General features: G+C 37.7%; 2 protein-coding genes across 3 annotated transcripts; one reads left to right on the forward strand and one right to left on the reverse strand.

The window, feature by feature from the left end:
• Positions 1-2291: 2291 nt before the first annotated feature.
• ticam1 (TIR domain containing adaptor molecule 1) lies at positions 2292-6000 on the reverse strand. Of its 2 annotated transcripts, XR_013823132.1 has the most exons (3): positions 5752-5976; positions 2830-4819; positions 2303-2713 (listed from the first exon to the last, which is right to left on the reverse strand). XR_013823132.1 is itself a non-coding variant. In XM_079890048.1 (2 exons), the coding sequence occupies exon 2, from the start codon at positions 4709-4711 to the stop codon at positions 3011-3013; it is 1701 nt and encodes a 566-aa protein (XP_079746174.1). In that variant the 5' UTR covers positions 4712-4819; positions 5752-6000; the 3' UTR covers positions 2292-3010. The 2 variants fall into 2 exon arrangements, 1 of the variants encoding a protein (XP_079746174.1); XM_079890048.1 differs by having other exon boundaries at positions 2292-4819; positions 5752-6000.
• A 643-nt stretch (positions 6001-6643) lies between these two features.
• Positions 6644-23288, forward strand: uhrf1 (ubiquitin-like with PHD and ring finger domains 1). The gene is made up of 17 exons (XM_079890206.1): positions 6644-6813; positions 8407-8569; positions 9595-9858; positions 10913-11061; positions 12542-12757; positions 14034-14149; positions 14345-14531; positions 15335-15458; positions 15536-15643; positions 17493-17597; positions 17683-17789; positions 18972-19134; positions 19901-20038; positions 20870-20987; positions 21075-21226; positions 21307-21405; positions 22827-23288. The coding sequence occupies exons 2-17, from the start codon at positions 8417-8419 to the stop codon at positions 22974-22976; spliced, it is 2349 nt and encodes a 782-aa protein (XP_079746332.1). The 5' UTR covers positions 6644-6813; positions 8407-8416; the 3' UTR covers positions 22977-23288.
• The last annotated feature ends 619 nt before the right edge of the window (positions 23289-23907 follow it).

The raw sequence follows: 23907 nt of genomic DNA on the forward strand, positions 1-23907 counted from the left end.
TCGATGACGCAAAAGTAGCGTTGGTCTATTGAGAGTGAGGAGTCACGTGCCGACTTGGGTTGATTTGGGCGGGGTCTGAGCCTGTCGGCCATGATGGAAGGAGACGCTATCGGTTGCCAGGGGCAACGCCTTCAGAACTACACAGAAGCGCGACTAAACATTCCAGAGCTCTTTCATTTTTGCGCATTTATTAGGCTATTATTATTAGGCTATTTATTATTTCAGCGGGACACAGACTGATCTACGAATACGAAAAAGAAAAGGAAGAAAGTAAAGCAATGCAAAAAGATAAAGCGAAAGAAAAGGGACCTTACAGGAACAAGCTCACACCAAGCGCAAAACAGCGGTATTTAGAGAAGATAACATGAGATATAATTCGTCTTGTGTAGACCTAACGGGCGATCTTTGGTCTTGTGAATCTTGTTCCCTGGCCAAACTGAGGGCTAAGTGAAATTTCATAACTTTATATTTAGGCTATTTAACTTTACCGTTGTTGTAATGTTAGACTAGAGCGCTGACTTTGTATGTTTGACTGAATCGTTTGCTTTATTTCTTATTGTATAGCTTCTTGTACTTTTTACTTATAGGCTACTTACTTTTATAATGGCTATTATTGATAAAACTGAAATTCAACAAAAAGAGACAGGGTTTAGTTTTGTATTTTTTTTTTTAATTTTTTAAGTGATGATCAGAGTACAAATGCACATAATATATTGCCTGAACCATATTAATAAGTTTAATATTTTTAAAATTTAAACGAAAAGAACAATTTAAATATAACAATTTAAAAAAAAAGTTTTGTTATAAATATGCTAACGTTACATGTAGTGAATATAATAAATATGCGTTGCCTGAACCACATTTGTGTAATGTTTAAGATTTTTTTAAATGAAAACGAAAAGAGGCAGTGTAGTGTTTTATAACATATTTCGTTTTATTGTTGCCTAAAATGTACATACAGAGTGAGATAACCGGAGTAGCAGAGCGAGCTGAGTGACGCGCGTCCTCGGGAGTCATTCTCCTGAGCTGGACTTGGCATTTAAGTCCGAACTTTGCGTACTTGCTATTGAGAAATGCCTAATGTCGGCGCTTGGCTTCTTGTGACAAACACTGGAGCAGTTTTTACTTCCAGGCATGGTAAAACAGTGCGGAATTGCGAAAACCTCCTCTACTACCGAGTTAACAACACACGTAAACAATGATGTTTTGCCGCTGGAATCCTGCCAACATGGCGGATCGAGGGGAGGGGCTCTATACCGTGACGACAACTCCTCACTCTCAATAGTGAGCCGGAATGTTAATTACATGTTCTAATAAAAAAAAAAAAAAAAAAAAAAAAAAAAAAAAAATGTATAGTGAGCCGGTTGTTATAGTGAATAACAACCCCGACAGGCTGAACGGGATCTTGATCTTGATCTTGATCTTGAATCAGCCTGAAGGGGTTGTTATTCACTATAACAACCGGCTTACTATACATTATCCCGCTTATTACATGGCTACCTACAAAATAAATAAATAATTTGACACAAATTATTTATTTAAAAAGGAGTTTATTGATTTAAAAACGATTGTATTGCTTCCGCTAAAGAAAATAGTCCGTTCCGCGTCCATAGCAACGCGCTGTTTTTCATGGCAACGGTCTGTTATACTTCGCAGCGGTCTGTTATCAAGAAATAACAGACCGCATTCTACATTGGAATTCAGCCAAGCCATGTAATAAATTATAATAATATTACACACACATATATATATATATATATTTTTTTTTTTCCATTATTTTTATTGCATTTAATTAAATTTTATTTGTTGTACTACATTAATCTAATAAGACCAAAACAGTTGATGTGATTGAAATGTAATGCCTCAAATAATAAAATAATTTTAACTCAAGAGTCTCCTCCACTTACAAGTTCATGTGAACATAAACACATCACAGGACTCTACATGTACGCATGGCATTTTTGAATCCGATTGTGAAAATTCATCAGATTGAAGTGTGTACATGCTTAGTTTTCTACCTTTTGATTGGGATTCAACTTAGTCATCAGTCCAATTATTGATTATTTGTGTGAATTTAAACATGATCTTGACATATTAAATGTTTTGTTTACATTCATTTATAACTGTCTGTGAAGCTAATATGGATATTTCTAGACTGTAAGAGCCAGTGAGCATCTGAAGGAAACTACTGAACTGCACTGTGGATTGAAGCAGCTACAAAATGCCAAATATGTGTTTATTGTTATATCTTCTTTTGTATTTTCCCATTAAAATACATAAAATATGTATATAAATGTTTAGTTTTTATTCAGAAATTTAGGAATGAGCCCTCAGGCACAGGAATACAGAATCATTTATCAGAGTTTGTCATGAGAAAACATAATTGTAAATGATACAACAGTCATGTAGTATTCATGATTTTATTTATTTTATTAAAACACCTCTTTACCGCACAGTAACACTATAGACACTTTGTTTTCAGTTTACCTATTTTGTACCAACTTTAAAGTTTTAAAAGCAAATCTTGACTGTGATTAACAACATACAAATTGTAAATCAGCTTTCCTGTAGCTCAAACAGTAGAGCGCTGGCGCTTGCAACACCAAGGTCATGGGTTCGATTTGCAGGGAAAGCAAGCACTGAGAACTGCTAAGAATGTAAAATGTGCACCTTAAAATGCAATGTCTGCCAAATGCATAAATGTAAATGTAGACTCAAATAATAATAATACAATAACCTAGAACCATAAACCACCATGGGACATACCAATAGCCCTAATTATGAATGAATACAATTACACTTGTATTAATGTTCCAAAGTTCAAACAACAGGCCTTCTCCAAACCCCGCCCCCAAAAACATATCAGCCAACCGTATGCGAGTATGCAAAACGACTGACAGGCAGAGAGTGTTCTGATTGGCTTAAGCAAGAATTCCGTCACAGAGACAGATGAGATTTCTCACATTCATTTTAGTGGGAAAAAAAAAAATTCCTTTAAACGGCAGCAGCTTTATAAGCCAAGCTCATCAGCTGAGTTTTTAACATGATCAATATTCATAGATGAGTTATTTCCGATCATGACGTTCTGCGCGTTCTCAATGTGGATGCATGACGATTGTGGCTGCCAAGAGCCGTGTTGCTGATACATTGCTGCATTCAACGGAGTTGGTGCAGAAGGTGCATAAAACATGTTATTCTGCCGCATTTCGCTTTCTAGTTTCAATTTTTCAGTCTCTCGTATTAGTTCCGCATTTCTGTCGTTCTCCTCTTTCAGTCTCTTTCGTTCCTCTTGTAGTTTCTTCTTACGCTGTTCGATTAGCCAAACCTTCCTTTGTTTTTCCACTTTGTCTGGTGCGATGGCCCTCAAGGCGTTGCGTTCAAACATCCTGCTGCTTTCCTCGAGAGGGTACTTCGTCCGAAGCACCAACGGAAAACTTTTGCGCGGCAAACTGTTCTCGCGAGGTAGCAGCGGAATAACAGAGTTCAATTTGTGATGGTTTTCCAGCGAATTCACCATTGCTGAATCGGCGGTGGTCGCGCTGAGGTTGGATTGGAAGTTCTGCGTGAGCAGCAACAGCGTAAACGCAGAGTTCTCGATGGCGTCCTCAATGCATCCTAACGTCGACCTTCCCGGTTGGGCGAAGTCGTCGTAAAATGTCGCACCAGACGCAGAGATTATAAGTTCGAGTTTGTCTCGTAGTCTTCGCGCCTCATCTGCGTCTTCAGCTTCGTGGAGGATCACAAAGGCGTAAAATGTTTCTTCTACGTCGCTTTGGCTTGCTACTGTAGAGCAAAAACTGTTAGCTTGAATTGGTGGTTTGCGATCATTAGCGTTAGCATGGTTTGGTCCGGACGAAAATCCCATATTGGGGTTTTGGGATGTCACAAGTTGGGAGCTTCCGGTTTGGTCTAGACACTGTGTTGAATTTGTCGCGTGATTGACTTCTGCTGTCTGTAGTTGGTTGTTCGTGTGAATATTCGTAGTTGGTCGCCATAGTTGGTCTTGATTGGTTGTACTTTCGCTATTCGTTGGCGTGCGCAAACTCAACGGCTTATTGGCCATATTGGATTCTGAAGCAGTTGGCGAGCTAATTTCGAGACTATACGAACTTCGGCCCGAACTTAATTGCTGAGTCACCAAATGGCTACCGTTTTGCTTAGATGCGTCTGGGGACGTCAGTTGGTAAGTAGTAAGTTCGGTGGTGGATTGATCGATAGCATCAGGACCGCAGACTTGCTTAACTTCCTCCTCGATGTCTAAAGAACTCAATCCAGCCGCTCTGCTCGACGCAAGAGCCGCACGGTACGCTTGATCTCGTAGTGACTCATCGCACAATCTCTCCTGCACCAAAATAGCGAAAATTCTTGCGATATCCAGTAACGTTTTGGCATCTGTAGCCTCAAAACCAGCAATATGGCCGACGTTCAAACGTTCTCCGTGCAGTTTGTGTATTTCAGCCAAGTAGTTTCCAATGCTGCTGTCGGCGTTAGCTGTTAGCTTAGCATGCGCATCGAAATTCCGCTTAAGGAGAATCAAGCACATGGCGTACACCAGCTCCTCAGGCTGTTTGTGGCCGTTCTCGGGCCGTTCGCGACCCATTTTGATGGTCAGGCTGAACCATCGCTCCTGCCCAGCTTGGGAGAGAACCTCAAACGCCTTGGCGAGATTCGCGAATCCTCTGTCCATAAGCTGTACTCCATCTTCTGCCATTGTTTACGCAAGAACTGGCGATCATATGTGAATATATGCACTCATATGGCATGTTCAAGTCATTCCATTCAATTTGAAGTCACTTAGGCGAGCATGAGCTTCTGAATGCTGAAAGACAAAGTAAAAGTTGTTGATTATGAGTGAATTTGAATATTTCAATATCAATATTTCATAGACTATCAACATATTTGAACACTTTCAAGCATCAAAAGTATAATTAATGATGTACAATAAAATAAAATATTAAAGAAAAAATTCAAGATGACTATATTAGACTATCTGTCCCTTAAATCCTCGAGCCTGTTATAGCAGGATTGATTCTAATCAGTTGTTGTTGAAGTTTTTTATCATTCATTAGCTAGATAAAATCGTTATGAAAGTGATTCCAACGATATTAATTCTCTAGCTGTCGTGTGTGGACTCTGCTATTCTTTAATATTAAGAATGACGTTTAGAACTATGTCTTTATCGTTATCTTTAGTGATTGTCCTTGGTGTGAATAGGCTTTAAGACCCAAAAATAATCCTAACAAGTGTTTAATGACTCATCGAGTCTTTATAATGGCTATTAGGCGTGACGTTGACAAAATAATTCATAAATAAGAACTACATACCCAGGAAACAGGGAACGTTTTCAGAACTTTAGCTAACGAATTCTCTCGAAATTATAAACAAATGTTCTTCTTCCAGTAACGTCCAGCAAGTTAATATCTGGTCTTTAATAATGTTATCAAAACTTTAGTAGCCTACAAAACATTAAATACATTGTTCATGGAACATTATTATTACCTGAAACGTTTTAAGTGGATGTTCATGCCGTTTTAAACGTTACTACTGTACTTCAAAGTAATGTTTGAAGAGTGATAAAATGTAATGTGTAACCTTAACGTTCGCGTTACCGCGAAAATGTAAAACTGAACGCTCACAGAAAATTCAGAAATTACGTTTTTTTCTGAACACTAGTTCTTTGAACATATTTTTGTCAGCTGGGTAATTCATATTATAATTATTATAATGAAACACAAACAACGTGTGACTTACCTTTGTAATAGTTCTGCATTAATTCAGAAGCAGGAACTGGCCAACAAAACTTACACCTTCGCAGAAGAAACAGCGAATCTGTTGAACTTGATTGACTGTAAAACACAAAAACGGTTATTTCCCGGTTGTTTTATATCTAAAGCATTATGTGACACTGGTTTTAAGACTGAATGTTTTTCTTTTCCCTTTCTCGTGAAATGCGGAAGAAGGTAAACACCGTGTGGACTTTGTAGGGCAACTAGCAGTTGAAGATGACCAAAAGATGGCAGTAAAAATTACTGGATAAATTGACACTGATGGTCTTGAATAAAACATCTGTTGATCTAGTCTAATGAACATACTTATACTTTATTTAGCATACATTTTAAAATATGTATGACTCATAGATTATAAAAGTCCCTTTTATTTGAATTTAAGAAGAGGCTTTTATATTTTTATTTGTTCTTGTATGAAGAATTGTATTGTATTTCTATGTATTTTTTATGTATTAAGTACTGATTGCGTATTATCATGCCTTAATATCATGATAATATTTAATATCCATATTTGAACAACAAAACATTTTGTCAAGATTCAATAGTCAGTATTCACAAGACCCAATTATTACGTTAAATTTAAAAAATATATATTATTTATTTTACCTGTAAATTCATAAACGAATCAGCAATTCAATGTTACTTGTACATTAATTATGAATAAGAAATGTATCTTATGCTCTTATTATATAATAGGCTACCAAATTGCGCGAGATTACAGCAGAAGCCTAGGAGCCAAGCATGCGGGATAACGAGAACAGGGTTTCGCGCGCTGAGCCTACGCGCGAACGTGACGTGCAGCCCAACCAATCAGCGAAAGGATCAGAACTCCTCTCCTCCAATCAGGAGCGCGCCGTGCCCGCGACAGGAGGGAAAACACGTTGTTGAACACTTTTATTGATTCGAGTCCCAGTTTCAGTGCGTTTCGCGGCAGGATTAAACTGTAACAAAAGTGAAACATTTTCACACTTTTATCACATTTATTGAATTAAAATCACGTCTTCTGTTTCCAAGAAGAAGATTACAGGTAAAGAGCCGCATTTAAAATCTCTTTCGGTCTATATTTAAATGTATTGTCTGTTAAACCATGCGCACGCGCCTTATTTTACTGTATAAATAATAAGAAATTTGCATATTTATCTCGTGCATGTTAATATTTATATAACCTATAGCGTTTTAAAATGTTTCTGTCATTGCATACTGCACTAATTTATTTGTTATCATACTCAGACCCCAAATGAAGTCTAAATATCCTTAATTTCTGTGGTCAATTGGGTTTTTGCAATTAAATCAGTCAAAATGTTTCTTATTAATGTCTTGTATGCTGAAATAAGTAACCATAACAAACCAAAACAAGCCAGGAAAGTGTTTGTGAATGTCTAACTCAAGTAAGTTAATGCAGGATTTAGAATGGGGTAGTGATGCATTAACCAATTTTATACCATTTAAAATGATAAATGTGTAATAATTTGACATATTCTGTAATTCTTAGTTTAGATTTGACATTTAGGGGTCTGTTTTTGATACAAGACCACCCACATCATGGCCAGCACACAACCCCTCATTTAAATGAACTCGATTCGCACTATCTAATCCCCGTGTAAACGGATTGATTTCTGCAAATAAACATTATAGCTAGACTTATATATGAAGTTTAGGTATCATTCCAACTTCCTGTTTTGTTTTTAAGTCGACAAAATAAAGATGTTATTTGACCCGATGCAGTACCTTTGAGTGACAATTAGGGGGCGTTTCCGCCATTTCCGCTAACAACAGGCGAGGTTTGATGTCAACAAGGTTTTCTAAAGCTATTATTTAAGCTTGCACACGTAGAATGGAAAATAATCTCTCCCATCCATTTTAAATTGAATCTGGAAAGGTACCATGGTATTACCATGTTTTTTTTTTTTTGGGCATGCACCTTGGTAATACCATGTTTTTGGACAATTACCATGTTAAAACCGTTTTTGGACAATTACCATGTTAAAACCATTTTTGGGGGCATTTACCATGGTAATACAATGTTTTTTGGGCAATTGTTTTGGTAATACCATGTTTTTGGGGCATCTACCATGGTAATACCATATTATTTGGGGGCATGTACTATGGTAATACCATGTTTTTTTTTTTGGCCATTTACTATGGTAATACCATGTTTTTCCATCGGTAGTCTTTGACGTATCTTTGAAATACCATTGCATATGAATAATGTAAGTGTAATCATTTAGTATTATAATATATGCGTAGTCTGGTTTTTAAAAATGATGATTGTAAATTGGAAAACTTATGGAAAATATTGGTGAAATGGTGTGGGAATGCTCATAAATCAAAGAACCTTGGATTTTACCTTTCAATGGCATCACTTTACCAAGCTAATGCCCGTTTTGTAAGTGTAACAGGACTCCAAATATAGTCTTAAAGAAATGTAGACTGTTTCAAAGCAGCAGTTGTAAAACCGCCAGAGGAGCCGAACGAGGAAAAAGCTGCCCGTGTTGTTCACGTCACTGTGAACCGAACACCTTTTTCCTGCTCGTTTGAAGCTCTTGGCTTCGGGCCATTGTCTGAGCTATAAAAAGGAAGGTGTGGAAACAATCTCACTTTCTGATGTCACTTGTCCCAGGTTTGCCGCCATGTGGATCCAGGTGCGCACTATGGATGGCAAGGACACCCATCGGGTCGACTCCCTGTCCAAGCTCACCAAGGTGGACGAGCTGCGAGTGAAGATCACCGAACTCTTCAACGTCGAACCCGATAGGCAACGACTCTTTTACAGGGGCAAACAGGTGACGTGTGCCATTCGCAAGCCATTTTACTTCCATAATGTGACGAATTTGCTTAAATCATAGTCATTTTCAGTCAATAAATGTTTTTAGAGAAATCATATTGGTTATTTTGCATAATTAGGCCCAATTGTAAGGTTGAATTGACTTGGAGAAACTTGGGTGAAAAATGGGCGTGGCTTGGTTTTATCTGTCAAATTGATTGGATGGTGAAAAATTAACCATTATTTTCACAAGAGCGAATGTGTAAAACTTGTTAAACCACATTTTTACGCAAGTAAAGCAAATTTGCGTCGATTGCTCGTGAAATAATTCTTGCGCAAATTGTCACATTCACTAAGCAAACCAAAGTAAAAAATTGCCTTGATTCTACAGTAAACTTATCATATCTTTTGGTTACTTCGCTAAATTTGTCTCTAGTATGTTTAAATCATTATACACACTTAATGAGTTTAATTTTATAATGAACAAAGTTCTTACCATACAACTTTTTAATATTCAAAACAACTAGATTTAAAAAGTTTGTCAAGTCTAACTTTATGTTGGCTTGAGAAAGTATCTTATAAAGTTTGAATTTTCTTTAAGTTTGAGGTATTTCTGAGGTATTTCTTTAAGTTTGAAGTATTTCTTTTAAGTTTGAGGTGTATTTCTGAGGTATTTCTTTAAGTTTGAAGTATTTCTTTTAAGTTTGAGGTGTATTTCTGAGGTATTTCTTTAAGTTTGAAGTATTTCTTTAAGTTTGAGGTGTATTTCTGAGGTATTTCTTTAAGTTTGAAGTATTTCTTTAAGTTTGAGGTGTATTTCTGAGGTATTTCTTTAAGTTTGAAGTATTTTAAGTTTGAGGTGTATTTCTGAGGTATTTCTTTAAGTTTGAAGTAGTTTTTAAGTATTTTTTTGTTACGCTATGCTCTGAAATCATTTGTAAAATGTCGAATCTGTGTAAATCGTTCATATTTTACACATTTGAACTGTCATAACGTTGTTTTAACATTAATTTAACTCGTCCACTTCTTCTTTGGCCACGATAGATGGAAGACGGTCACACCCTCTTCGACTATAACGTGGGCTTGAACGATATCGTTCAGCTTCTGGTACGGCAGGCGCTCCCGTCGGCGGCGGCGCTCCCGAAGGACAAGGAGGCCGAACTCTCCGACTCGGACTCCGGCTGCGGATCGGCCCAGAGCGAGTCCGATAAAGGATCCACGCATGGCGAGAGCGACGGCCAGAACGCTGGAACCTCAGTCCAGACCGACGCACTGGACCTCGTCGACCCGGGCTTTGGGTTTTACAAGGTGAGATGGGCGGGAAAATGAGTCAAAGCCATTCTTGCGCAAATTGTTGCATCCGATAATCAAATCAAATTTTAAAATGGTTGATTCCACTATAAATGTCTCATTGGCCGTTTTCTTTCTGTTGTTTCGCTCATAAAGTTTCTCACATATTTTAAGTATTTATCTTCAAACTTAATGATTTTGATTGTATAACGAACAAAGTTAAAATTTGTATAATCGTAAATTGTTCATAACCATTCTTTGGTTAAAAACTAACGTGTAATGTTTGTAAACGACACATTTCTTTACCAGAACAAATTTGTTTAATTTCCTCACCAAATTGTTCTTGCGCAAATTGTTGCATTTGTTGAGTACCTCGTATTATTATTTTTCTTTTGGAAATCGTCAAAGTTGTGTTATCGGCCGTAAAGCATTCGTAAATCCGTTCTTGTGTAAGAACTAATGTGTGATGTTTGTGAAAGTACTTTTTACTCAAGTTGATATTTTGTTAACAACGAATTTGCTTATGAAACTATTCTTGCGCAAACTGGCACGTTTAAGTAACTCAAATTAAAAATCGTGTCAATTCCAATATAGGCTAAACATCTCGTTGGGCCATTTTCTTTGTTCCCTCGCAAAGTTTGTCTTCTGTATATTTAAATGTAGGATCTACAAACATAATTATTTTAATTGCATAATGACAAAATGTTCATTTTATTTAACTATTTGTTGTTATATCACAATAGTTAAAATGTTTCATGTAAATTTATAAAAGATATTTTCTCATGTTTTGTTATACTAGTCTCTAAAATTGTGTAAATCTTTCAAATTGTTCGTAAAACGCAAGAACTAATGCGTGATGTTTGTAAAATCCCTTTTTTTAACGCAAGATGTATAATTCGTTTAACAGAACAGAAACGACAGATTTGCTCTTTGCTCAGGAAACTATTCAAGCAAATCAGAACAATCTTGTCGGTTCCACTGAATGTCTTGCTGGCCTTTTTCTTTCTGTTGGATGTTCGAAACGTAATATTTGAACACTTTTTTTTTTTTTTTTTTTTTTTTTTTTTCTCAGATAAATGAGTTTGTAGATGCTCGAGACTTGAACATGGGCGCCTGGTTCGAGGCGCAGATCGTCAACGTTACGAAAACAGCCAAGGCTTCAGAGGAAGATGGAGGAACTGATGGGGAAGAGGAGATTATTTACCATGTCAAATACGAAGAGTAAGTCTGTATTTTGGAGTAAAGGAATATAACACTGATCCTGATCATGAATCCACTGCAAAATAATACAAATAAAATAAAACAATAAAAATATTGTTTAAAACAAAATAATGTCAAGAAACCTTTGGTGGGCTGCACGCAAAAACGAACATGCGTACCAGTGTAGTCTGATTCACCGATGAATGACTCTTATGAGCCAATTCATTAAAAAAAAAAAATCGATAGTGAATCAGAATCCAGTCTAGAAATCTTTAACCGATACACAGTGAACACAGAGTTACGAACAGTTCAAATGATGCATGAGTTACAAACTCATAATTTAAATCAATCCAACAACTTTTAGACAATGTTTTTATTCAGAAAATATATTAATGGACATTTTCTCCTGGAATAAAAAGGTTTCTTTTTTTTTTTTTTTTTTTTTTTTTTTTTTTTTTTAGTCAGTTCAAATACAAAAACATTTCAGTACAATGCAAAAAAAAAAAAAAAGGTTACAAAGTATTAACAATATAGCTCAATAAAAAGGTTTCTCCTGGAATAATTGTAGAATTTCTAACAAATATTAAATTGAAAGATTCTTTGTAAATGTTATTACTTTTGTTACTGTTTGTATACTATTGTTAAATTATTGTAAACAATGTAAGGAATTGATTGTAGTCATAATTATTTTTAAAATTGAAATACGGTTGATTGCCATGAATATAGCAGCCACTGATATGCCGTTAAATCATAAATCCAACAGTAAATCCAAAAACTGATTTGTTGGATTTTCAGTCAAATGTTTTTACAGAAAATAGTAGGGCTGCACAATATATCTAATCATCATATATTATTGAAATATAAATTATCGAAATATCGTAAATGTATATATCGTGATATGCATATCGCAATGGCTTGCATTAACTGGGGTCATGAATTAAAGACAGAGAGCATCACTCGCTGCTCCTGGCTGAATAACTTTTGAATCAGGATATATAATTTTATTTTTAGCTTTGATTATTCAGTTTCTGTTGTTAAATAATCCTAATGAAGGCCTTCCTGAAACCCTAAACCCCATGGTTCACACTGATGTTCACTTTCAGAAGTTGTAGGGATGTTTTAAAAATATTTTAAAGATAATTGAAGTTTATTTTACACACTTTAAGCATTATCGAATCGCATATCGCATTTTTCTTCAATATCGTGCAGCCCTAGAAAGAAGTATTTAGTGTAATTATGCCCATTTGTAAGGTTGAATTGACCTTGAGGAGAAATGTTGGGGCTAAAACTGTAAGATGAATAAATGTTTGACTGTCTTTTCCAAACAGGAAGAAATTGTCTACAATTTGTTTTCCCTCCAATTCTAACAGATTCATGCACCTGTTAACATCAAGTTTCAGTCCTTCCTTTCATCTGTGTTTTAAACTGTTGATCAAAGGCCGTCTGTTTAAGCATCCCACACCATCTGAATGCTAATCACGCGTGCCTGTGCCCTGTGCAGTTACCCTGAGAACGGCGTGGTGCAGCTGCGCGGGAAAGACGTTCGTCCGCGAGCGAGAACCGTGTACCAGTGGCACCAGCTGGAGCAGGGCATGATCGTGATGGTCAACTACAACCCGGACGAGCCCAAAGAGCGCGGCTACTGGTACGACGCCCAGATCCAGAGGAAGAGGGAGACGCGCACCCAGCGCGAGGTGTTCGGCAAGATCCTGCTCGGGTAGGGGGACGTTTTAGCCTTCAAAGACAACTTTGCTTGTGCTTCCTGAGAGCCAAGCTTTTGGCCAGAGTTTGCAGACGAATGGTCAGTTTGTACGTTGTCGAATTCGTGTGAATCGATCATAAAGCGTTCATAAATGCAAGAATGAATGTGTAAAATTTGTCAGACCACTTTTTGTGTATAACAAATGTGCGTTGACTGCGCATATATATATATTTAAATCATTAGTCATTTATAATGAAAGTTCTTCGTAATGTTTTTTTATCGTGCAATTTTAAAGTTTTTTTTCTTATTTTTTTTTTTAGCTTTTAAGGCTATTTAAAAAAATTATACATTTTTAGTTACACTAGGCTCTAAAATTGTTCGTGAAATGTAAAATTTCTATATAAACATGTTTTCCGCTAAAGTCTTTTTTATTTTATTTCTCCGTTGGTTTGTTCAAGTTGTTTCTTTTTATATTTGAATAGTTAGCATTTAAGGATTTTAATGTCTATAAACAAAGTTCGCTTTCAAAAAGCAAATAAAAACATTAGTAAATTGAGTTGGTGTAATGGGTAAATCAAATAAAAATAAAAAGTGTCCATTATAATTAACTTCGTAAGTTATGATGCAATTTTGTTTATATGTAATATTTAAAAAATGAAATGTATTTTAAAAAAAAATTGTTGTTGTTGCTCCAGGCTCTAAATTCAAATGTGAATTAATAATGTCTTTATGAACAGTTATCGGTTTTCAGAAAAAAAATTGCGTTAATTGCTTGTGAAACCATTCTTGCGCATTTAATAAGCAAATAACATTACAAAATTATTTATTCCACTGTAAACTTCTTGCTGCCATTTTCTTTTTGTTGGATTAAAATTATTTACAAACAAATATGTTTCATTATAGTAAACAATATAGTAATATAAACAATTATATAGATTAGTTACACTAAGATCTTAAATCATTTGTAAATCACTGAATTTGTGTAAATCTCTTGTGTAAACTTAATTCATTCTTGCACAAGAACAAATTTGTAAAATGTTTGTGAAATCACTTTTTATGCAAAGTGTTGCATTCATTTAGCAGAACAAATTTGCGTTAATTGCTCATGAAACCATTCTCGCGCAAAAAGTTGCTTTCAAAAAGCAAATAAAAACATTAGTAAATGATTAAATTGGTGTAAATTTGTCGTGATGGGCAAATCAAATAAAAATAAAAAGCGTCCATTTCACTATAAATGTCTTGCTGGCCATTTTGTTGGTTTGATCACAAAGTTTGTCCGCAATTTCTACAGGGACGCCGGTGATTCTCTCAACGACTGTCGCATCATGTTCGTGACTGAAATCTACAAGATTGAAGAGCCAGGATGTTCAGATGGTCCAGGAGCCTCTTCCGACAGCCCTCTCAAGAGTGAGTTTGGCTTTAGTACTTCACCGATTTTTACCAAATTCATACAATTCAGTCTCAATATGTACGGGCGCAAAGGTTAAAGGGTTAGTTCACCCAAAAATGAGATAAAGAAAGTCATAGGATGGCTTGTTATGGGATAATACACCATTTTTGGGTGAACTAACGCTTTAAAGTGCCTCGTTTTTGTCAAATCAGGGTCAAACGGACCCGAATGCAAGGTGTGCAAAGACGACCTGAAGAAGAACTGCCGCGTGTGCAACTGTCACGTGTGCGGCGTGAAGCAGGACCCCGACAAACAGCTGCTGTGCGACGAATGCGACATGGCGTTTCACATCTACTGCCTGAACCCACCGCTCACCAAAATCCCCGCCGACGAGGACTGGTGAATGAGTTTACCGTCACTATCTGCAAATCGAATAAAAATATAGTCGATTCCACTATATATAGGTTTGAGTATCGTTTGAATTTTAATGATTTCGATTCTGCTTATCGATTCCTAATTTCAATTCCAGTAAGGTAAAAAAAAAAAAAAAACTTGGATATCATTCACATTTAGTCTTTGAAAAAAACATTTAATTGTAAATAAATATCATGAACAAAAATCAACAGGCTAAAGAACACTTACACAAGGAACTTTTGAGTTTAAAAATAAAAATACCATAGAAAAACAACTAGTCTAATACACATTTCAAGCATTATTAAAGACGAGTAAACACTCAGTAATTGCAAATTTATTTGTTCTTTTTTAAATCACAGCAAATAGATGCAACTGAACAAAGATTTTTAGGTATTCAGGTACAGAAACTGTTATCAAATGTAAAATGACACTAACTATATATAAGTGCAAAGTTATTCATTCAAGAACGAGTGAATTTTCTGTCTTGTTGTTTGATCAGTGTTGTTATAGAGACGGCATCAGGAATATTAGGCTGCTGTCACTTTAAGACCTGCACGGATCCAATATACTGATACACATTCCTGCAGAACTGAAAACAGCATGCGAGTCATCTCTCGTTTGAATAGTTTAAAGTCATATTGAAATGCTCACAAAGGAATCGATAAGAGGAATCGAAATTTAAAATTTATAACAAGTATCCGATTCCTGACCTCAAATATTCAATTCCAGAATTGGAATCGATTTTTGATTTCCCAACCCTAACTATAAATGTCTTTTTTTTCTCGCAGGTATTGTCCAGAATGCCGTAACGACGCCAGCGAGGTGGTTCTGGCTGGAGAGAAGCTGAAGGAAAGCAAGAAGAAGGCCAAGATGGCGTCTGCGAGCTCTTCCAGTCAGAGGGACTGGGGGAAGGTGCGTTTCAGCCCAACAGGTTTGCAAATGGAGTCGTTCAGATGATGTATTTATGAGCCTGGTGTCTTGTTTTGTAGGGAATGGCGTGTGTCGGCCGCACCAAACAGTGCACCATCGTTCCCTCCAACCATCACGGGCCCGTTCCCGGAGTTCCAGTGGGAACGCTTTGGAAGTTCAGAGTGCAGGTGGGCATCTCTGATAGATAAATATTTATTTATTTATTTAATGTTTAGGCCTCTTATGTGGACAGTATGGAGTACCTCAAGGCTCAGTACTAGGACCGTTGCTTTTCACCCTGCACATGCTCTTCTTGAGAGAGATATCATTAGGAAACGTGGTGTTATTTTACGCTGTTCAGGTCCATGCACACGTCCTTTCCTTCATACGTCATTACGCTATTTCTACGTCATTGCACTCATTGTTTTCAATCCGATCAAGTGTTTACATGTCCTCTCAATCGGATAAGAAAAGGAATAAAACACTAGCCTGGGAAAAAACCCAGTCAACTTCTGGCAAATTTAGATTTGCTCTGCAAGTAGTCTGGCAAAGAGCTCATTCAAGCCCATTTCTAATCTGTCGAAATCGCGGCACCAATCAGAAACGTTGAGGCGGGCTTTACACGATGACGATCGCTCTGATTGGTCTAGCCTATCCAATTGCGCCCAGAGGCATTTGAGCGACGTCCACTCCATTGGTGAAACGCACCAACTTTTAAATGCATTATTATATTGAAATTGCAAACACATGAGAACAGTCTCCATGAAAGACCCACTGGCAGATGAACGTGCGACTACATTTCTCTCCGAAACGGTAGGAAATTAAATTAGATTTAATAGAGGATTTTAACTGTGACAAAATGATTGACAGGGCAGTTTACGTGACAGGATGCACACGACAGATCCGTCCGATAAAGATGACGAAGTAGTATGTCCCAAAGCTTGCCTACTTTTTTGCTACACATTCAAAAGTAAATACATTTTCTTCACAAAAAGAGTACATACTTTTATGGCGTAGTGTAACTTTGGGACACCGCATATGGCTTTACACAATGCCGATCGCTCTGATTGGTTTTAGGAGTTTTAGGTCTATCCAATTGCGCCCAGAGGCATTTGAGCGACGTCCGTTGGTGACGCCCCTTTGGAAATGAGTTATTAAAGGAGCTTTGCCAGACCATAACTCAGTTACTACTGAGAATGGTCTGGTTTTAACCAGGCTAATAAACCACCCCTTTCAATCCGATCGAAATTTAATTCGGTTCGAGCTCAAGGTGTTTATACGAAGGCTTTTCAGTCCGATTAAGCCGTCAATCTGATTACTAATGGATTATTTGGTTGCATGTAAACATAGGCACTGACATCCTGAAGTAAACTTTGAATCGCTCGGGATAATCCCACAACGAACTCTCCTTCCTCTCTACGCAATCTCAGGATTGTTGGATGGACCTCTTCTTTTTCTCTTTTTAAGAAGAGAGAGGACAACAAAATAATCCTCACTGTTTGAAGACTCCATTTTGTATTGTTTCGTGTATTTCTTTTTTCCCCAACTGATTAATTAAGCATCGCACTCCGTGTGCAAGGTTTCTGTGCGTGATTAATTTTTAGGATGACAAACACGAACATGGACTTCTTCACTCCCTGGCGGATGGATCTGTAAGAATTGAGAAATTGAAAAATGGCGGACAGTCTGGTTGAAGAGCGACCAGACCCTGAGAGGACAAAGGACCTCTCTCTGGAAATTAACATTTGAACTCCCCCTTGTGCACTATCGAGACGAAAGTCTCACCTCAGAGTCAACCTAATTCCCTCATCCCTCTCTCCTTCTCCCCCATGCGAAGATCACCAAAACTCACCCAAGAATATATGGTTTAATGAGAATGATTAACATCGTTATACATATTTAGTATCATTTGAAATGTCTCAGTGCGACTGGTACAAATGTCTCATTTCCAAATAAGTAAAACAAAAGATAATAAGGTTTTTAAGAGTTTAGGGATACCTGGCAATATTAATGTGATTTTGTGTTTGTGTTGGTCAGGTGAGTGAATCTGGCGTCCACAGGCCTCACGTCGCTGGGATTCACGGCAGAAGTAACGACGGCGCTTACTCTCTGGTGCTCGCCGGAGGCTACGAAGATGACGTGGTATGTCTGCGAACACTCGCCCCAAACCATCCCTCAGGTAGTCCTTCCCTTCCTCCGTTCACCTGTGACGTTTTCCTCATTCCAGGACGATGGTAACGAGTTCACGTACACGGGCTCCGGGGGTCGCGACCTCTCAGGGAACAAGAGAACGGCAGAGCAGTCCTGCGATCAGAAGCTCACCAACATGAACAGGTCAGAAACACAGCTCTGCATGTTCAAGACGACGATCGTAACGACTAGGGGTTATAACGACATAACGCCATTCTTTGCCGGATCGAGCGGGGCCGATCCAAATCCGATTTTGTACACTATTCTGTGTTATTGTTAAGCCCCACAAAAGGCACAAAAACACTATAAAGCATCAACTTTTCTATATTACTGCTCTATATTATAATTGTTCTAAAGCCATTCCATAGTTTAACCACTTAAGTAAGAGTTGTTGTTTTTTTTGAGTGATACACACAAAAGTAAAGATTCATAACTCCAAAACTATTAGCCTGGTTAAAACCAGACCATTCTCAGTAGTAACTGAGTTATGGTCTGGCAAATCTCCATAGACCAATCATTTCCAAAGGGGCGTCACCAACGGACGTCGCTCAAATGCCTCTGGGCGCAATTGGATAGACCTAAAACCAATCAGAGCGATCGTCATCGTGTAAAGCCCACCTCAACGTTTCTGATTGGTGCCGCTATTTCTAGGCCATGAAAATGGGCTTGAATGAGCTCTTTGCCAGACTACTTCTCGAGCAAATCTGAATTTGCCGGAAGTTGTCTGGGTTTTCCCAGGCTACAAAACTATAGCAAAGAGCACCAAAATGTAGCTATTGTTTAATAGAAAACATAAAAAAAAAAATAAAAAAAAAAGCTGAGTTTCTAAGCTTTAAAATGACACCCATTTTGTTTTGTTCCATTCAATGGTTGCTTGATAATTGGATTATGGAAATATATATATATATATATATATATATATATATATATATAATTTATTTTTTTTACACTTCGGGTTTAAGGGGTTAATGTGACATGGAGATGAATATTGAAGTTGTTAAATTCAAGTTCCCGTAAACGCTTCCCTCAGCTGCGGATGTCAGTCATTCAGCATTTAAACTGTGTGTAGCGGTCGCTTCCTATTATTATACTTGTTCTGTAGATAAAGGTCTATAATTTCGCATAAAATGGTGTTTATTGCTGTTCATGTAACTTTTTTTTTTTTCCCTATATTTTCCTTTTTTCACTGAAATTTAAAACTGTTAAAAGAAAAGGCTCAATAAACGATTGCATTGATGTGATATATACAGCGCATCAATATCTCTAATTGCATCAGCAGAAAGGTTTATGTATTGTGTGTGTATATAAATGTGATTGTTATTGTAGGGCTCTTGCTCTGAACTGTAACGCGGCGGTGAACGAGAAGGAAGGCGCGGAGGCTAAAGACTGGAAGGCTGGGAAACCTGTGAGAGTCGTGCGCAGCTCCAAGGGACGCAAACACAGCAAATTCAGTCCTGAAGACGGAAACCGATACGACGGCATTTACAAGGTGAGCCATTTACCAGTGATGGGCAGCTCATTTATTCATAGGCCTGTATTTCTTTATTTTTATTTTTTATTTTTTTTAATTTGTTTTATTTTTTTAGATTCATACATTCACATGCCTGTTTTATTCATTCAAGTCCTTTATTTGTTTTATCCGCCTGTATTTTATTATTTTTTATTTATTTATATTCATCCATCCACAATCCTGTATTTATTTTATTTAGGATTTATTTATATTTATTGATTCATTTCCAGGCCTTTGTTAATTTTAGTTATTCCTATAGAAATATTTATACATTTATATTTTTCTCTTATTCAGTAATTCCCAGGACTGTATTTTTTTTATTATTCATTGCACAGGCATGCATTTCATTTCCTTCCCTTCTTCCTCCTTTCCTTTTTATTTATTTATTTATTTATAAATATTTTTTTAATATTTATTCATTTACAGTCCTTTATTTATTTTAGGATTTATTTGTTTATTTATTCATGTATATTTATTCACTTGGTTTATTCTATTACTCCCATGAAATGAGAATGAATGAATGAATGAATGAATGAATGAATGAATGAATATGCATTTATTCTTTCACATGCCTATATTTCCTTTCCTTCTCCCTTCCTTTCTTGGCATTCATTCATTCATTCATTCATTGGCTTGTATTTTATTTAATTTCTGTAATTTATTAATATTTATTACATTTATTAATTATAAATATGTATATGTATATGGCCTGAATATGTTCACTCAGTTATTTATATTTAATTAGGTGGTGAAGTACTGGCCAGAGAAGGGCAAGTCAGGCTTCCTCGTTTGGAGATACTTGCTGAAACGAAATGATGACGAACCAGCGCCGTGGACCCGCGACGGAAAAGAGCGCATTAAGAAACTGGGGCTCACCATGCAGGTACCGTCACGTTTCGCAACAAATCACACGCCTGCTAGTTTCTCTTTGTGAGATTCATCCATTAAAGGGATAGTTCACCCAAAAATTAAAATTAGCCCATGATTTACTCACCCCCAAATCAATGCATCTATCCATGATAAAAGTGCATCTGTCCATCATAAGTGCATCTGTCCATCATAAAAGTGCATCTGTCCATCATAAAAGTGCATCTGTCCATCATAAAAGTGCATCTATGTATCATAAAAGTGCATCTGTCCATCATAAAAGTGCATCTGTCCATCATAAAAGTGCATCTGTCCATCATAAAAGTGCATCTATGTATCATAAAAGTGCATCTGTCCATCATAAAAGTGCATCTGTCCATCATAAAAGTGCATCTATGTATCATAAAAGTGCATCTGTCCATCATAAAAGTGCATCTATGTATCATAAAAGTGCATCTGTCCATCATAAAAGTGCATCTGTCCATCATAAAAGTGCATCTATGAATCATAAAAGTGCATCTGTCCATCATAAAAGTGCATCTATGTATCATAAAAGTGCATCTGTCCATCATAAAAGTTCATCTGTCCATCATAAAAGTGTATCTATCCATCATAAGTGTATCTATCCATCATAAGTGTATCTATCCATCATAAGTGTATCTATCCATGTATCTATCCATCATAAGTGTATCTATCCATCATAAGTGTATCTATCCATCATAAGTGCATCTGTCCATCATAAGTGCATCTGTCCATGATAAAAGTGCATCTGTCCATCATAACATCATGAGCTAATTTACATTTTTTGGTTAACTATCCCTTTAACCCTGGTTCTCTCGGCCTGCAGTATCCTGAGGGTTATCTGGAAGCCGTGGCTGCGAAAGAAAAGGAGAAAGAGAACAAAATGGAAGAGGAAGTTGAAGAAACGCCCACCAAGGGCAAGAGAAAGCGGAAATCCCAAACCGGTAGGTGAAAGCGTCCCGGTGTGACTCTCACCAGGCCTAAAGATCTTTCTGTTTACATCCGTAACATCCTCGTTTCCCCGATCGTAGCGGACGAGAAGAGCTCTCCGGCCAAAGGCACGCCCAAGAAGATGAAGGTGGAGGCGTACAAACTGAGCAAAGAGCAGAAGGCCTTGATCAAGGACGACGAGCTGAACAAGAAGTTTTGGGACGAAGCCATGCAGTCTCTGAGCCTCGGACCTGTACGTACTCATTATTTAGCTTGTCTTTTAAGCTGCTGGGAGGATTATTGTGAGTCTGATGTCTTCATCTCGCACTGTAGCGCTTCCTGAATAAAGTGGAGGAAGTTTTCCTGTGCATCTGCTGCCAGGAGGTCGTCTATCAGCCCATCACCACAGAGTGCCAACACAACGTCTGCCGGGTGAGAGACCAGACGAGCGCTCTGTGCAGTCACTGAGTGTCACTTTCATTTGCCTGATCATTCAAACTTTATTTATTTTAATTATTCTTTTAATTTCATGTTATTTTTTTATTTTCCATCCTTTCTTTCTTTCTTTCTTTCTTTCTTTCTTTCTTTCTTTCTTTCTTTCTTTCTTTCTTTTTCCCTTCCTTCCTTCCTTCCTCTCTTCCTTCCTTCCTTCCTTCCTTCCTTCCTCCCTTCCTTCCTCTCTTCCTTCCTTCCTTCCTTCCTTCCTTCCTTCCTTCCTTCCTTCCTTCCTTCCTTCCTTCCTTCCTCCTTCCTTCCTCTCTTCCTTCCTCCTTCCTTCCTCTCTTTCTTCCTTCCTTCCTTCCTCCTTCCTTCCTTTCTTTCTTTTTTCCTCCCTTCCTTCCTTTCTTTTTTCTTTTTTCCTTCCTTCCTTCCTTCCTCTCTTCCTTCCTCCTTCCTTCCTCCTTCCTTCCTCTCTTCCTTCCTCCTTCCTTCCTCTCTTCCTTCCTTCCTTCCTCCTTCCTTCCTTCCTTTCTTTCTTTTTTCCTCCCTTCCTTCCTTTCTTTCTTTTTTCTTTTTTCCTTCCTTCCTTCCTTCCTCCTTCCTTCCTCCCTTCCTTCCTTCCTTCCTTCCTTTCTTTCTTTTTTCCTCCCTTCCTTCTTTCCTTCCTTCCTTCCTTCCTCCTTCCTTCCTCTCTTCCTTCCTCTCTTCCTTCCTCCTTCCTTCCTTCCTTCCTTCCTTCCTTCCTTCCTTCCTTCCTTCCTTCCTTCCTCCTTCCTTCCTCTCTTCCTTCCTCTCTTCCTTCCTCTTCCTTCCTCCTTCCTTCCTTCCTTCCTTCCTTCCTTCCTTCCTTCCTCTCTTCCTTCCTCTCTTCTCTTCCTTCCTTCCTCCCTCCCTCCCTCCCTCCCTTCCTCCCTCCCTTCCTTCCTCCCTTCCTTCCTTCCTTCCTTCCTTCCTTCCTTCCTTCCTCCTTCCTTCCTCCTTCCTTCCTTCCTCATTCCTTCCTCTCTTCCTTCCTCTCTTCCTTCCTCTCTTCCTTCCTCCCTCCTTCCTTCCTTCCTTCTTTCCTTCCTTCCTTCCTTCCTCTCTTCCTTCCTTCCTTCCTCCCTCCCTCCCTCCCTCCCTTCCTTCCTTCCTTCCTCTCTTCCTTCCTTTCTTTCTTCCTCTCTTCCTGTAAATGTAATTGGGCTCACACTCATGCGATATATGAGCCCAATTACTTTTTTTTTTTTTAAAATAAGATAAAATAATAAACAAATTAGCTTGATTTTACTTCTATCATGGCCTCTTTTTTTGTTGGCAGCAAATTCAATTAGCTGTCAACTTTTTAGGGTTTATGGCAGCATGTGAAACTCAAAGCCTATGTCATGCCTATATTTTTTTATAAGACTAACAGGATTTTCTTCTCTTCACAGGAGTGCCTTCAGAGATCTTTCAAAGCCGAGGTCTACACCTGTCCGGCTTGCCGACACGATCTGGGCAAAAACTACCAGATGACGGTGAACAAACCTCTCCAAGCCATCCTCACTCAGCTCTTCCCCGGATACAGCAGCGGCCGGTGTTGACGCGACAATTCCACGAACGAAAAATGGATTTCGTTTTTTTTAATATATTTAACAAATGCATCAGGTTGTAGGATTGATCGAAACACCTCCGCCTACTTGATTTGGCCCTGTTTTGTGATCTGCCTCTGTCTATCCACTAAACTTCGCACCCTTACTAGTGTATTCTTCGGAATCGCGGGCTTCGTATTTACGAGGAAATGTGATTCTAGCGATGTAGTTGTGTTTTAGCTATAGATGCTTCCTGTACCCTAAACCAGCACAATGAACTGTAGCTATGCACAATTACCATGTTCCTTAAACACTTTTTCACTGTATTTTTTTCATTACAATGATTTGTATCAAAAGCACCAGCCATTGTAACTTGTTAAAAACAAGCCCGTCAATTGCGTTTGACGTTTTTAATGCACCATTGTTAGCCCTAAATACATTTTAATAAACTAGCTATGCATTGTGACGTTTGCGATGTTAATCTAAACTTTTTTTTTTGCCAGCGGTGTTTCGTCATTTGTGACGTTAACAAGCCTTTGCATGAATGCTAGCAAGATCCGTGAGTTTAAATTGCTGTAGCTTTACTAGCGCACAAAAACGATGTTGGTTAAATAATTTCGCAAGCAGTAACGATGATTTGTACGAAAGCGCTGGTTCTAGAATCCCTTTAAAACAATCCCATCGAGATCAGTGCGTTTCATGTTTTTACTGTGCCATCATTAGCACTAACATTTTTATTAAGTTAGCAATGCATTGTGATGTTTGCTACGCTAATCTCTTAACTTTTTTTTTGCCTTCAATATTTTGTCACTTGTGATGTTAACAGGCTTTCTTATGAATGCTAAGTTTAAGTTGCCAGAGCTTTATTAGCACGCAAAAACAAATTAAATGTTCGTTAGTCTTTTTCCGCACGCAGTAACGATGATTTGTACGAAAACACTGG

The sequence above is a fragment of the Squalius cephalus genome (assembly GCF_949319135.1).
Source record: "Squalius cephalus genome assembly, chromosome: 13".
NCBI lineage: Eukaryota > Metazoa > Chordata > Actinopteri > Cypriniformes > Leuciscidae > Squalius > Squalius cephalus.